At 35.0% G+C, this 13,781-nt stretch overlaps 1 protein-coding gene across 3 annotated transcripts in view; it reads left to right on the top strand.

The window, feature by feature from the left end:
• Positions 1–13,781, top strand: part of LOC118187617 (acyloxyacyl hydrolase-like) — a 111,733-nt gene that overhangs the window by 44,000 nt on the left and 53,952 nt on the right. Inside the window, exon 1 of one of the 3 annotated variants that reach the window (XM_085823129.1) lies at positions 6,610–7,060. The exons of the other annotated variants lie outside the window; for them this stretch is intronic. Within the exon in view, the coding sequence (XP_085679255.1) occupies positions 7,028–7,060 (33 nt within the window). The 5' untranslated portion in view covers positions 6,610–7,027. Of the gene's footprint in view, positions 1–6,609; positions 7,061–13,781 lie in introns of those variants that run through there. 3 annotated transcript variants of the gene reach the window in all.

Here is a 13,781-nt window from a genome sequence, read left to right as displayed (position 1 = left end):
AAATTTCCATAACGTTATCTTCTCACGATATTGTTCTGTAATTTCGAATTCATTTTCGAATTCATCTACACTCAGAATTGGTTCAACTTCTACATCGGCATTAGCTAGTGTTTCGGTTTTAGCATTAAGCTGTTCTAACAATTCTTCGAGCTCATTAATACTACATTCAGATTTATTTAATTCACTTTCGATTTTCTTAAATAGTTTTGTAACGGCAGTTCTTAAGATACTTCTTTTCTTTTTTAATTTATCTACTTCAGCCATTATCTTTCTTAGATTCAAACACTTACACAAAAAATATACGTCTCATGAAAAACAAATATTTAACTCTTACTTAGAAAACAAAATTATTCTTCTGCTGAATACTTCAAGAACAAGTATTAAAATCTTCAATTTTAATATTCAGCTTTTGAATTCACTTTATTAGAACTTTTCAAAAAACCTGGCGTCCCTGTTCGGGCGCCATAAAAATGTTGCATCAGGTTCTTCTATTTACAATAAAATTAATGTAAAATTCCTTACCTGCTGCATCTTCAGTGTTCTCGACGCCAGGCTTCTAATAATCACGTTTTCCAGTAAGAGTTTCTATTACAATTAGCAGGCCATCTTGTCTTTTAATTATTTATTGGAATAAAAAGCTAATATACACTATTTACAAGGTAGGTGATAATTATTTTAAAACAGTACATTTTTAGTTCTGAGTCTTTACGCTCCTCAGAGCGGTTCCAATCTCGACTACTTCTCGGAACTTAATTACAGCAAAAGTAAAGGAAGAGATGCCCGCCACCTAGTGGCAAGAATGTGACAGTATTTTTGTAAAGAAAGAGTGTTGCTGTACATTTGGTAAAGTATAAATAAGCATTTCATTTAATAATTATAAAAGTTATTAATTATTTAATAATTAATCATAAGAATATGAATAATTAAATATTTTTTCGGAGATATAATTTCCGGCGATATTTTTTTTCTAGGGATCCCAGCATACATTTTTGAAGCATTATGCTCTAAATAAATGTCTAGCATTTATTGTTGACAAATCTCCAACCAAAGGAAATACCTTACTAGGGAGGATATTCAAACAAAAATTTTTATTAGAATAAATATTTTCGTTATTTTAATACTACTAATAATATACAAACATTAGTTTAAGTTCACCATAGTTGAGTGTATAAGATTGCTGGATGTTGGTATTTTGTTGTTGGCAACCGAACAGTTTAGCTGCTTGTGGTCTTTATGATTTTCCCGATGCGTAACGTGAATTCAAGCCAATTTTATTTAGAAAATTGCCCACGAAGGTGTTCTCTTAAAGCAGATAACCCATGACTTCTTAAAAATTGTAAAATATAATCTGTGGATATTTTCCGTTATACGATAACACGAAGAAAATCATTTCCTATACGAAACGTATGATCAGCGCTGTTATTGCCCGCCGTTTAATTAAATGCATCCATCTTATTCCTTACAATTTATTTTCCTTTTCCAAAGAAAGTTTAATTTCAGTAAAATGTACTATTTACAATGTGTCATTTTATTTTGCTCGTTTTTTATGCAAATATTCAAATTCAGATAGATATTGCGTAAGTTCAGAAAGCCAACTACTCTTCAAGCGGTAAGATAGCTGAGCACCGGTAAATTCTAGCCGCTGCATGGGGGGTTTAGGGGTTTTTCATAAGTACAATTGATTGTGAATTAACAGTTTGTTTCCCACAAAAAAAAATCTACCCCGAAGACTTCCTTTCCCTTAGACAAATAGGTCCTGTGTGCTTTATCATAATCCAAAATCTTAAGCGTAAAAATCTTTTATCATAGCCGATGATGACGATAAAATATTTTCTATCTGATGTGTCAAGTTAGCATAATTGTATATTCCTAACGAAAATTGTTTGGATATAATGAAAAAAAGATTCAAATCGGTTTTTAGCTTAAACAGTATTTTCATTATTAATTATATCACGAATTTTATCAATAGTATTCTTAGTATTAATTGCAGGCATGTATTCAAGAATATAATATACACAATGCTGTGTCTAATGATTACGGCTAATTTTTATATAAAATTTTATAGTATAAAAATTTAGGTTCATAGGTCAGCCATATTTGAAAGAGTACTTGTGTATTATAAGAAAAGAGAGAGAGAAATTTAAGAATCCAAAAATTTACCGCGAAGTAATATAAAAATGCAATAGAATACAAAAGAGTACAATACTATTTCATGTTTTGTGAATATACTTGAAGATAGAAACATGTTTCAGCTGTATTCGTTCATCGGAGAAAAACTTTTCATATAAAGCTATTTTTTTTTTTTTTTTTTCAAATCTTTCAATATACAAAAAATACAAAAGCAGTATAGGAATTTCTTTTCTTAATACCCAACCGAAGAGCTGAGGGGACGTACAATGATTAACATACAATATGTGCCTTGAATTATTTTGCTTTACATGCAGTTTCCTCATATATGTAAAACAAAATAAACTTTCACCCATTCCAAGATTTCAAGAACTCACAGAGAGAGAGAAATATCTATAACAAATTTTATTGCTGTTTGACTGATTGCTTCGGAAACAATAAGTCTTCCAACTCAAGCTTTCAAGCTTCAAGCTATTCAAATACGAACGCTTCTCAGCAAAGCCATTTGGACCGCATCTGCTTTGTTAAAGAAAACCTTTTGGGGGTAAAATCATCCACTTCATCGGGTTTTTCACACAAAGCAGTCAGTGGTCCAGTTACTACCTGCTCACCTAGAGAAATTTCTCAGAAACTTTTGTTCGAAGAAAACGAGTTTTATATTTTTAAGAATTTCCATTCTGACAGCAAGATTTTGTTATTTTTCATATACAGATGAAAAGAAACTAATTTGTTTTTAATAAAGAAGAAAAAAATTAATAAGCTTATTTAAATTTTTTACACAGCACCGAGTAAGGAGACGAAATTTAATTTTCTTTATAAATATTTTTCTCAGACAATACTTTAGTGTTTTTCAAATTACGAGAATAGCGCGTTAGTGCATGCATTTTCAAATCAGATTTATTTAATTAATATATATGGATATGCCGAACAAGCACACTTTCGCACACATACACTGTATATTAGTACATACATAAAAATGAAATAAAATTTGAAAACAAACAATTTAAAAACTACTGTATTGAAAAATTATTGAAAATTTGTTTTTACCTTATTTTTTTTTCGTTATATACATTTACTTCAGTTTTTTTTATATGCATTTACTTAATTTATTTTCTTATATGCATTTACTTAATTTTATTTTGTTATATGCATCTGTTAGTGTTTTTGAAAAATTTTTAGATTTTTTGAGTATGGCAAAGGAAACGAGATCTATCAGCCGAAGGCAATGAATGTCTCCATGGACGACTTTCTAAGTAAAACGTACTCATGTTCATGTTACACATAGGAGAAATCACAAAATTCAACCAGTTCGTTTGTTTGGGTTCGAATACGAGTCGAAATAGCGATAATCTGGGTTTGACAGATTTGGAAACCTAATAAATAGTATTTAATAAATATAATATTATTAAAAGAATCGGATTTATATAAACCAAATAAAATTCTTATATCGAACACAACTAAAACTCGATATAACTTACACTGATAAACTGATGTGTAATAACACTGATAAATTAAAATACTAAACGGAATATACATTAACTCTACATAGATAATTTTTTGTAATGTATTTCGCTGGGAATGTCTGGCCTCAAAATCCTGATTATATATACCCTTATTTTAAGGTTATCACATATCTGATGGTTTGACTTTTACCTCAAAACCCAAAGAATCCACAAAATTCAGTAAAATTAATAACTTTATTTCCCTGTTGAAAATTCTCTGAATCGTTTCAAATATAAAAAGCACACGCGCCAACCAGTTTGCTTTAAATAAATATATGCAGCAACGAGAAGATGCGCTTTTGACAGCTACTCGTTTCGAAAACCGAAAATTTTTCTAGATGTAAGAGATTTGTCGCTTAAATTAATTTTTCATTAAACAAAAAAAAAAAAAAAAAAAAAAAAAAAAAAATAGAATCGCATATTATTAAAAGAATTTTATTGATAATTCAGATTCTGAAAACAAGAACATTGTTGTTATAAAAAACAAAGAAAAAATAAACAACATATTTCATTCAACGGGGGCCAACTTTGGCGCATGAACTTTTCAACATAAAAATATTTGAAGCATGTTATGGATAAAGGTTTATTTGATTATGGCAAAGTACTCGATTGTTATTTGCCTAAGGTGAAGGATGTTCGAGGACTTCGTTCGAGGACTGCCTAACGGAAATTGGCTTGCATACATGTTACACATATGGAAAACTAAGAATATCATCCTGGCAACCAGCTCGTTTGCCGGGATTCAATCCCCGGACAGAACCACCAGTTGTTCCGTTAGACTCCGCTCAGTCGCTGGTGGGCTGTCCGATAACGGAAAAGTTCAAAATTTCATATTAGAGGAAAAGTGGTAGCATAGTATAATTCGAAGTTATATCGATTTCAGTAATGTGAAGAGATTTCAAGAATGTTTAATTATTTTATTTAGCTTATGACAAACTAAATAAAATAATTAAACATTCTTGGAATCGCTTTTCTTAACATACTGGTAGTTTGACCTGCATTCAAACCCCCGTGAACAAGCTGATTGCATGGGAGTTTTTATGGTTTTAACTTTTTGTAGTGCGAGATTGTTTCCCTTAGAAAATCTTATTATTTATAAACTGTCACGAAAGCATACCTCCCCTTAGACAGATCGCCTTCACGTGCTTAATAATCTAACCAGCCAAACCAAACACAACCCGAGCGAGGACTCGTAGTCAAGGCACGTCATCATGAAAAGCTAACTAAAATTGCCTCATATTCACATTAAACATGCGCAACAAACATTCGCTAAAACTGGTATGCAGGCAATCCATTCATCAGGATTTGAACCCGCTTCAAACTATTAGTATTCAACGATTTTACCGCTACTTCGTTGGCGGCCTTTTGTAGTATCTATAAGAAAAGTAATCGCAAAGACACAATCATTGCGTACCGACGGATGAACTTCGGAATTTAAAGAATAACTTTAATTCGTGCTATTGCTGTTAGTATTGGCATTTGGACAGATGTTAATTTATTTTAAATTCTTTTAATGTAATTAATTTATATCTTTAAATAATTGATCTTCTGACTGTAATTTTTTGTGCGCAGTATATCTAACCCTTCCGTACACTAACTGTTTTAATTAATTTACACTCCATTAATTTTAAGAGATTTTGTATCGATTGATTTTTTTCCAAAAATGTTTCAAGGATTACATATTTTATTCTTTAGATTTCAAAACATTTTGTATTTAAAATCTTAATAATAAAATTTTTAAAACAAATATTTCTAGAAATTCCTTCGGCGTATTCATTTATTCCATTTAGTTGAAGTTTCGAGTAGAATATCTTCCTTTCAACATTCATATAATTTTTATATGTCAGTTCGCCATTTCTACGGAGCATAGAGCCACACATACGAGTACAAAACTCAGGCATGCTGAAAGCACAGTTTTAACATTTAAGAATGTAAAAAGAAGAATATACCATTATAATAACGCGCATTTGAAATACGAAGGCAAACAAGAAAGCTGGTTGCAACATTTTATATTTTTTCCTGACGAATCAGAAATTGTACTCATTTTTCAATACAAAAATAAAATATTTGATTCTATAACATATAGGCATAAAGGCGTCCTCCGTTACAATTCTTATTTTTTCTTGTTTCTACTAAAATTCGGCAATGTACTATAACAAAGTCGGATCCTGTTTGACTTTCATTTGTATAAAGTACCACAAGGCAAATAGTTGTAAAACGATTTATCTTCTTTCGCAAACTTTTAGTCGGCACACAGATAATACATACCTGCTGTCTGACAAAGATACTTCACTCTAAGGACTTTTTCCTAAAGTGCTCTTTTCAAAGAGACTTCACACCCTATTAAGACCTTTGTGTCAACTGACAGCCGCCTGCAGAAAGGTAGGGGAAGGAAGACCAGATCGCGTCGTCTAAACACGTCTTAAGCAATCTTCGCGAATTCGGGCTTCGTGTATACACGTCTTAAGCATTTTTCGTGCGATTTGAAATTCGTGTAAAGACGTCTTAAGCATTTTTAAAGAAATTCCAAAAACGTTTAAACACGTCTTAAGCAGTTAAAGGGTTAATAGTGGGAACCTTTATATTGTTTTCAGTGGTTGTATTGATTCAATCTTGCCCTCCTTTAACCCCGTCCCTTTTGACCAAACATTAAGTTTTTCTGATTCTAATCGTACGTTCCAAATAATATGTATAAAACTGACAATATTTCATTTGAGATCTAAACGTACATATAGAACTGAGGTTAATTTAATGCATTATTTGTATAGTTATCATTTTATGGTTTATTTTTGCATTGAATCAATAAGGAAATGCTTGAGTGGCTGAATACTTACAGGTGATTTTTTGCTTGCCCCAGCCGTTCCACAACCGATCTTCACTTTTGTGAGCCTTTTACTACAATGTGTGTGTATTTATCTGGTATCGAACAACTACCCACTTGAAACTATATTACACTTTGTAAATTGAGAACCATTATTAGAACCAAATCTGGAGCAATCATTGCAGTACTGTGGGAATCGTGCCTCAACGAAGCACCAGATGTCGCTACCTATCTCTATTTTGTAGGAACTCTCCAGGTTCCAGGATCTTCAGTTGGTTCGAGAAGTCCCAGAGAAGCGGTCTGACAGAACGCTCGCGAAGGAGCTACAACTAGACGCTTACTGGTCGCGCTTAGGCGATCGGACTTGGAACTTGTCTAAAGTGACCGCACGTAGGTGGTCAGCTGTGACTTTTACATCTCCATAGTGGAACCAGTGTGATTACTCTCCTAAACATATTTAATCCATTTGTACATACTCATTCCGTTTATCTTTTCTTCTATAATTCAGGAATAAAACCTGATACTTTGAATCGTGAGTGTGATCTCTGTTTGATGATAAGACGTCACCCTCACAACTATGGGGGCTCCAAGCCGGGGAACTTCAAAAAAGGTACTGTGAAAACTTTTCTCTCTTTAAGATAGTGATACTTTGTGTTTCGTTTTCAAATGAGTTTCTTAAATAATTCAAACAAGAGTGATTTAAAATTAATTGCCGAAAGAATTGGAGAAAATGTTCCAGAAAATGCTAAAAAAGCTGTCATTAGAAAAATTATAGAAAATTCTGATGTTTTCAAAACGAACATTGAATTTGTTCGTGGCGTCGTCAAATCGATCGTCGAGGATCGGACGCCTAAGACAAGTAATGAACACTATCTGTTAGAAATCGAACGTCTTAAATTAGCCCAAATTGTGAAGCAAATTGAGCTAGAAAATTTAAAATCACAATCATTATCGGGTGATAGAAGAAGCGCACAGACTAGTGTTGAAAATTTACTGAAAAGCGTTAAAACGCTTACAATCTCTGTTCCTGAGCGGCCAGAGGCATTGCATTTGTTTTTCATTTCATTGGAAAAAGCTTTTGCCCCCAAAGAAGTTCCCAAAGACTTACAAGCTGAGATACTAATTAATTTGCTAGGATTTAAAGCGAATAATGTTTTAACGTATGCAACTGAAGAAGATTTGTCGAATTACGAAAAACTAAAAGAGCTGTTTTTAGATGAATTTCAGCCGACACCAAGAGAGATTCTGAACACCTTTAAACATGCTCAACGCGCAGCAAACGAGTCGCATGTTCAATTTGCATCGCGATTGACCGCAACATTTGAATACTACTGTCAGGTTAGGCAGACACTAAAGGATTTTAAAAAGTTATTTGATTTAATTGTTGCAGATAAATTGTATGAAACTTTGGATTTCAAAACGAAAGAATACATAGGTGTTCGCGAGGGGAGAACATGGTTTAATCTAACACAATTAGGGCGAGAATGTGATTTATATTTTTCATCCCGAGGAAAATCATTGTCTGAAATACATAACCCTAAAGTTCAGTCTAATGAATCGAAAGTACCACGTGTGCAAAACCAAAGTATTAAGAATGACTCATTCCGTCGTAGCAAATCTAAAAATAAACAGGATGTCATTTCGTCGACGCCAGAGAGATCATGTTACGTCTGCGGGGGAAGGGGTGAAAATTTTCATTTCGCTAGAGATTGCGTAAAACGTAAACAAAGTGAATCGCATAGGGAAACAGAAAGAAAAAACAAAACAAGTGTTAATAACGTCAGTTTTATTCATGAGTTGCAATATGCTGATATTTTAGTAGAAAATAAAAAAATAAAAGCACTTATCGATTCAGGCGCTGAAGTTCCGGTCATAAATTCATCAGTCATTCAAATAAAGACACCGCTGGATGGTAAAATAATACTTAGCTCATTTTTTGACGAAAAAAAGATGCAGATATCGCTAGAGTAGGATTATCTTTAAATAGCAATTCACCAAGGTTAGAAATCATTGTTGCAGCCGTAAATAAATTATCTGTTCCTTTAATTTTAACACCAAACATTTATTCTCAACTTCTAACAGTAAGTCGGGAAGAAAAACATGAAACATCTAATCCTGATACCGAAAATGATTTTAAAAGTGAATCATCATTACAAGAGTGTTTTTTATTAAATTTTGCAAATGTGATTGACGAATGTGATATGGATTTCTTGCATGTTACTGATGTGAACAATCGTAAAGATTTATCGTTATTGATTCATAATTATAAACCAAATAAAACTAAAGACACGAATTTAAAAATGGATATTGTGTTAAAAGATGATATTCCAGTATCGCAACGGTCTAGGACATTACCGTTTGTTGAGCAAAAAATTGTTGATAAACAGATAGACGAGTGGTTGCAAAAGGGGATAATTGAACCATCTTGTTCCGAATACGCATCTCCAATTCTGTTATGTAAGAAACGTGATAAAACACATAGATTATGCGTAGACTTCAGACAGTTAAATAAAAAAGTAGTGAAAGATTCTTTTCCTATGGCCCAGGTAGAGGACGTACTTGACCATTTGGGGGAAGCGAAAGTTTTTTCAACTTTGGATTTGAAAAATGGTTTTTTCCACTTTCCAGTCGATGAAAGATGTACCATATATTTAGCATTCATTTGTCATGCAGGTTTATTTGAATTTTTAAGAGCACCATTTGGTTTGACCACAAGTCCTAGTGTATTTTTAAGATTTATCTATAATGTATTCAGGGAATTAATAAGGGATAATACAGTTGTAATTTACATGGATGATTTTATCATAGCTTCCCGTGATGAAACAGAGGGATTAGAAAAACTTAAACGAGTTTTAAAAGTAGCTTCAGAATATGGACTAGAAATTAATTTTAAAAAATGTCAATTCCTTAAAAGAAAAATTGAATTTCTCGGTTATTTAATTGAAGAAGGTACAATTTGTCCATCTCCAAATAAGACCCTTGCAGTTAAAAATTTTCCTCAACCTAAGAACGTTAAGCAATTGCAAAGCTTCCTAGGTCTCGCAGGCTATTTTAGAAAATTTGTACCTGTTTATTCGAAAATAGCCAAATCATTGAGTGATATGCTTCGCAATGGTGTAGAATTTGAATTTGGGCCAAGACAGAAGCAGGCATTTGACCACCTTAAAGAACTTTTGAGCAAAAGTCCTGTACTTAACATCTTTCAGCAGGGAAAACCTTTGGAATTAAACACGGATGCTAGTAGTCATGGTTTCGGTGCAGTTTTGCTTCAACGCTCAGATGATGGACAGCTGCATCCAATCCATTACATGAGCAAGAAAACATCACCTCAACAAGAAAAAATGTCAAGTTATGAACTCGAAGTGCTAGCGATCGTCGAAGCCTTGAAAAAATTTCGAAGTTATCTCTTAGGCACAAAAATCAAAATAGTCACAGACTGCGATGCATTTCAGAAGACAATGCAGAAAAAAGATCTGACACCAAAGATAGTTAGATGGGCACTGCTACTCGAAGAGTTCGAATATGAAGTTATTCACAGACCTAATCAACAGATGAGACATGTCGACGCATTAAGTAGGCATGCTGTGTGCATGGTCACTCGTTCGCAAAGTGAAATCACTACTAAGATCGCAACAGGCTGATGAGCATCTTCAATTATTGAAAACTCTGGTCGAGAAAGGACTTAGAGATGACTATCTGCTAAAAGATAATGTGTTGTATCTGCAGAAGAGAGATCGAGAACTCATCGTTGTGCCGGAAGCGATGGAATTCGAGATCATACGTGGCATACATAACAAAGGACACTTTGCTGTAGAAGATCTGTTGAAAACAGATTTTCATATTTCGAATGCTACAAAGAAAATCGAGCACGTTATAATGAACTGTGTCGAGTGCATCCTCTGTAATAAAAAGCGAGGCAAAGCAGAAGGTCTTATTGAACCCAATCCCAAAGGACAATATTCCGTTAAACACATAATCACATAGATTTTGTAGAACCCCTGACATCTACAGATAAGAGATACCGACATATATTTACAGTGGTAGATGCTTTTACAAAATTTGTCTGGTTTTACCCAGTCAAGACAATATCAACGGCAGAAACTGTACAGAAACTAAAAATCCAACAAGCTGTCTTCGGAAATCCTTCAAGAATTATCTCTGACAAGGGATCTGCTTTCACTTCAAAGGACTTAGGAATACTGTAAAGATGAAGGAATTCAGCACATACAAATCACAACAGGCGTTCCAACAGCCAACGGCCAGATCGAAAGAATTCATGGAGCCCTTATCCTAGTGCTTGCAAAACTGTCAGTAGATGATCCTGCCAAATGGTTCAAATTTGTGCCTGACGTCCAAAGAATCATCAACAGCACCGTCAGTAGATCAACGAAATTCACTCCTTTCGAGCTGATGACAGGCGTGAAAATGAGAAATAAGGCAGACCAAAGAATTAAAGAAATTCTCGGTGAAAAATTCCTGAACTCCGCCATCCAGGAGAAAGAGTCTATTCGTGAAGAGGCTAAAGCGAATATCTTAAAACTGCAGGAGGAGAACCGACGAAAATACAATCGACGTCGTAGAACTGCTCCACTCTACAAAGTCAACGACCTAGTAGCCATTAAAAGAACCCAGTTGGGAGGCGGTCTCAAGCTAAGACCTAAATTCTTAGGACCTTATAAAGTGATCAAGATTAAGCCACATGATCGATACGATGTAGCCAAAGTAGGATCTCATGAAGGACCTGAAGCAACTTCCACTTCGGCAGACCATATGAAGCTTTGGTCTGATGACATCGCAACTTGAGATCATTTTGCAAACTATTTTTCAAATGTTTCTTTTTTCCCTCTATTTTGTGTTTTACAAATGTATTCCAGTGTTCGGAGGTCCAAACCTGTCGATGGCCGAGCGTGTGGGAATCGTGCCTCAACGAAGCACCAGATGTCGCTACCTATCTCTATTTTGTAGGAACTCTCCAGGTTCCAGGATCTTCAGTTGGTTCGAGAAGTCCCAGAGAAGCGGTCTGACAGAACGCTCGCGAAGGAGCTACAACTAGACGCTTACTGGTCGCGCTTAGGCGATCGGACTTGGAACTTGTCTAAAGTGACCGCACGTAGGTGGTCAGCTGTGACTTTTACATCTCCATAGTGGAACCAGTGTGATTACTCTCCTAAACATATTTAATCCATTTGTACATACTCATTCCGTTTATCGTTTCTTCTATAATTCAGGAATAAAACCTGATACTTTGAATCGTGAGTGTGATCTCTGTTTGATGATAAGACGTCACCCTCACAGTACACTGAGAGACAAAATTTTGAAACCACAGCCCGATAGAGATTTCGTCGAAGGTAAAAAAGGTTATCCTCGGCTTCTTAAGAATACCTGAATTACACGATCTCTGCTGTGGCGTGTCATTTTACTGGCTGAAAAATTCTGAAACTCGCACTGTTTCTTTTTTTCGATACTAGGTGTGGAAACCTTATATTGTATTCTGTGATGTATGTATATTTTACAAGTCGTGTGGCAGTCGATCCCCCTCCTATAGCAAAGCAGTTTTCATCTCCGGGATGGTTCTTGGACAGGGATGCCGAGATAAAATTTCTCTCCCAACAACGTCTCAAACATGCTTCATAGAGCTAATCCATGCGGTAAATATCCTCACTTTCCAGGTAATTTGTCCAACAGCTGAGTCCTATGTGAACAAATGTTGTCGTCCATTAACAGGAACTCAGGACCAACTGCACCACTGAAAAGTTAAACATAGTGCTCTAAGATCTCCATATACTTCGTAGCAATCAGGGAGCTTTTGTTAAACCCATGGACGGGTGTGCGGCCGCCTAACATAATGCCTACCCAAACCATTATACCTCCACTATCGAAATGATCCTTTTTCTGATAAGGAAGGGATGATATCATGTTCTAGGGTTTCCTTAGATACATGTACGCCGAGACTCGGTGTTCAGGCTGAATCTTGATTCATTTCTAAAAAGCATGGTTCTCTACGAAAGTATGGTCCAAGGTGGATGTTGTCTGCAGTGTGCTAAACGCGGTGTCACGTGTGTTGCATGTACGAGACAGAAGCAAACAGTGGGTCTTTTGGCATGTAGTCCTTTCTCATGAAGACTTCGGGTAACTATAAACCTTGCAACTCAGGTTCCATTGGCAACATACCTGAGCTGTAAAGCTGTAGCAGTCCTTTGTCGCCGTGCTGAAAGTGTCAAATAACGAGCCTCATTCGTCGCTGTGGGTCTTGGTCGACCTTGTCCAGGTGTTATCGATATAGATACAGTGTCCTGAAACTGTTTGAACAAACTGAAGACGACAACAGGCGTTACATTGAGCTCTGTAGCTATTTGCGATTGCTATTATTCTATATCCAATGCATACACAATTCTTCCTCTCATTTGATCATCTACACGTTAGTGGCTACTTAGTTTACCTAATAGTACATTGCTAAAACGCCAAAGGTATCCCAAAAAGAGACTGATGCGCTCGTAATCTATAAAATATACCCAACTCTTGCGAGAAACACTGCGAATTTCATACAGGTACAGGTACAGGTATAAGCTAAGCCAGCATTTCCGTAGTACCACAGGTAATTGAGGTATTGCTGAACCTAGCTAACTGTTAAACTTTCCACCCCAATTTCGAGGGAGAACACCCCGGGGGGGGTGGTCCGAGGTTCTCCCGCCCCTCTTTTTTTACCATCAACCACTTGAGAGGACTTTCTGAGATAACTGAGTTCTGGTATTACTAGTGTACACAAATCATATTGAGAAAAGACTGTCCTTGAAAAGTTCTACAACTGATGCTTCCAAAAGCATAAATGTAAGAATAAATGTCTTTTCTAAGGCGGAAGGTGTAGTAAGCAAGTCTTTGGAGCTTCCGTCCATCAACATTGCGTAGATAAACGAAACTGTTGGAACATTAAAATGAAATAAAAAAATAAAAAATAATAAATAAAAAATTTAAATAAATAATGAAATATAAAAATAAAAAATAAAAATAAATAAATAAAATAAAATAAAGACAAATATGGAGTAAGAGCACACAAATCGCTGAAAACCCCTCCTGCGCTTATATCTCCTCCACAATCACATCTTCGCAGACATGCATGGTACGCTTAGTAGTTGACTCTGAATATTTACATAATTCTTACGGGGCATAATTAGTACCTTTGGTTCAATACTTTTCGTAAAAATAGACATAATTTGCAATCTTTCTTGCTTCTGCACAAGAGTGTATTTGCTCACAGCGAGCTCAAATATGCAGTACATCTTCTCATGAAAAGGGAGGAATACTCTTTATGATTATACGGCAGAGATTTGATT

The sequence above is a fragment of the Stegodyphus dumicola genome, chromosome 1 (genome assembly GCF_044657685.1).
Source record: "Stegodyphus dumicola isolate Sdum_Otavi_A_Nest chromosome 1, ASM4465768v1".
Taxonomy (NCBI): Eukaryota; Metazoa; Arthropoda; class Arachnida; order Araneae; family Eresidae; genus Stegodyphus; species Stegodyphus dumicola.
This window is presented reverse-complemented; position numbering and strand designations above follow the sequence as displayed.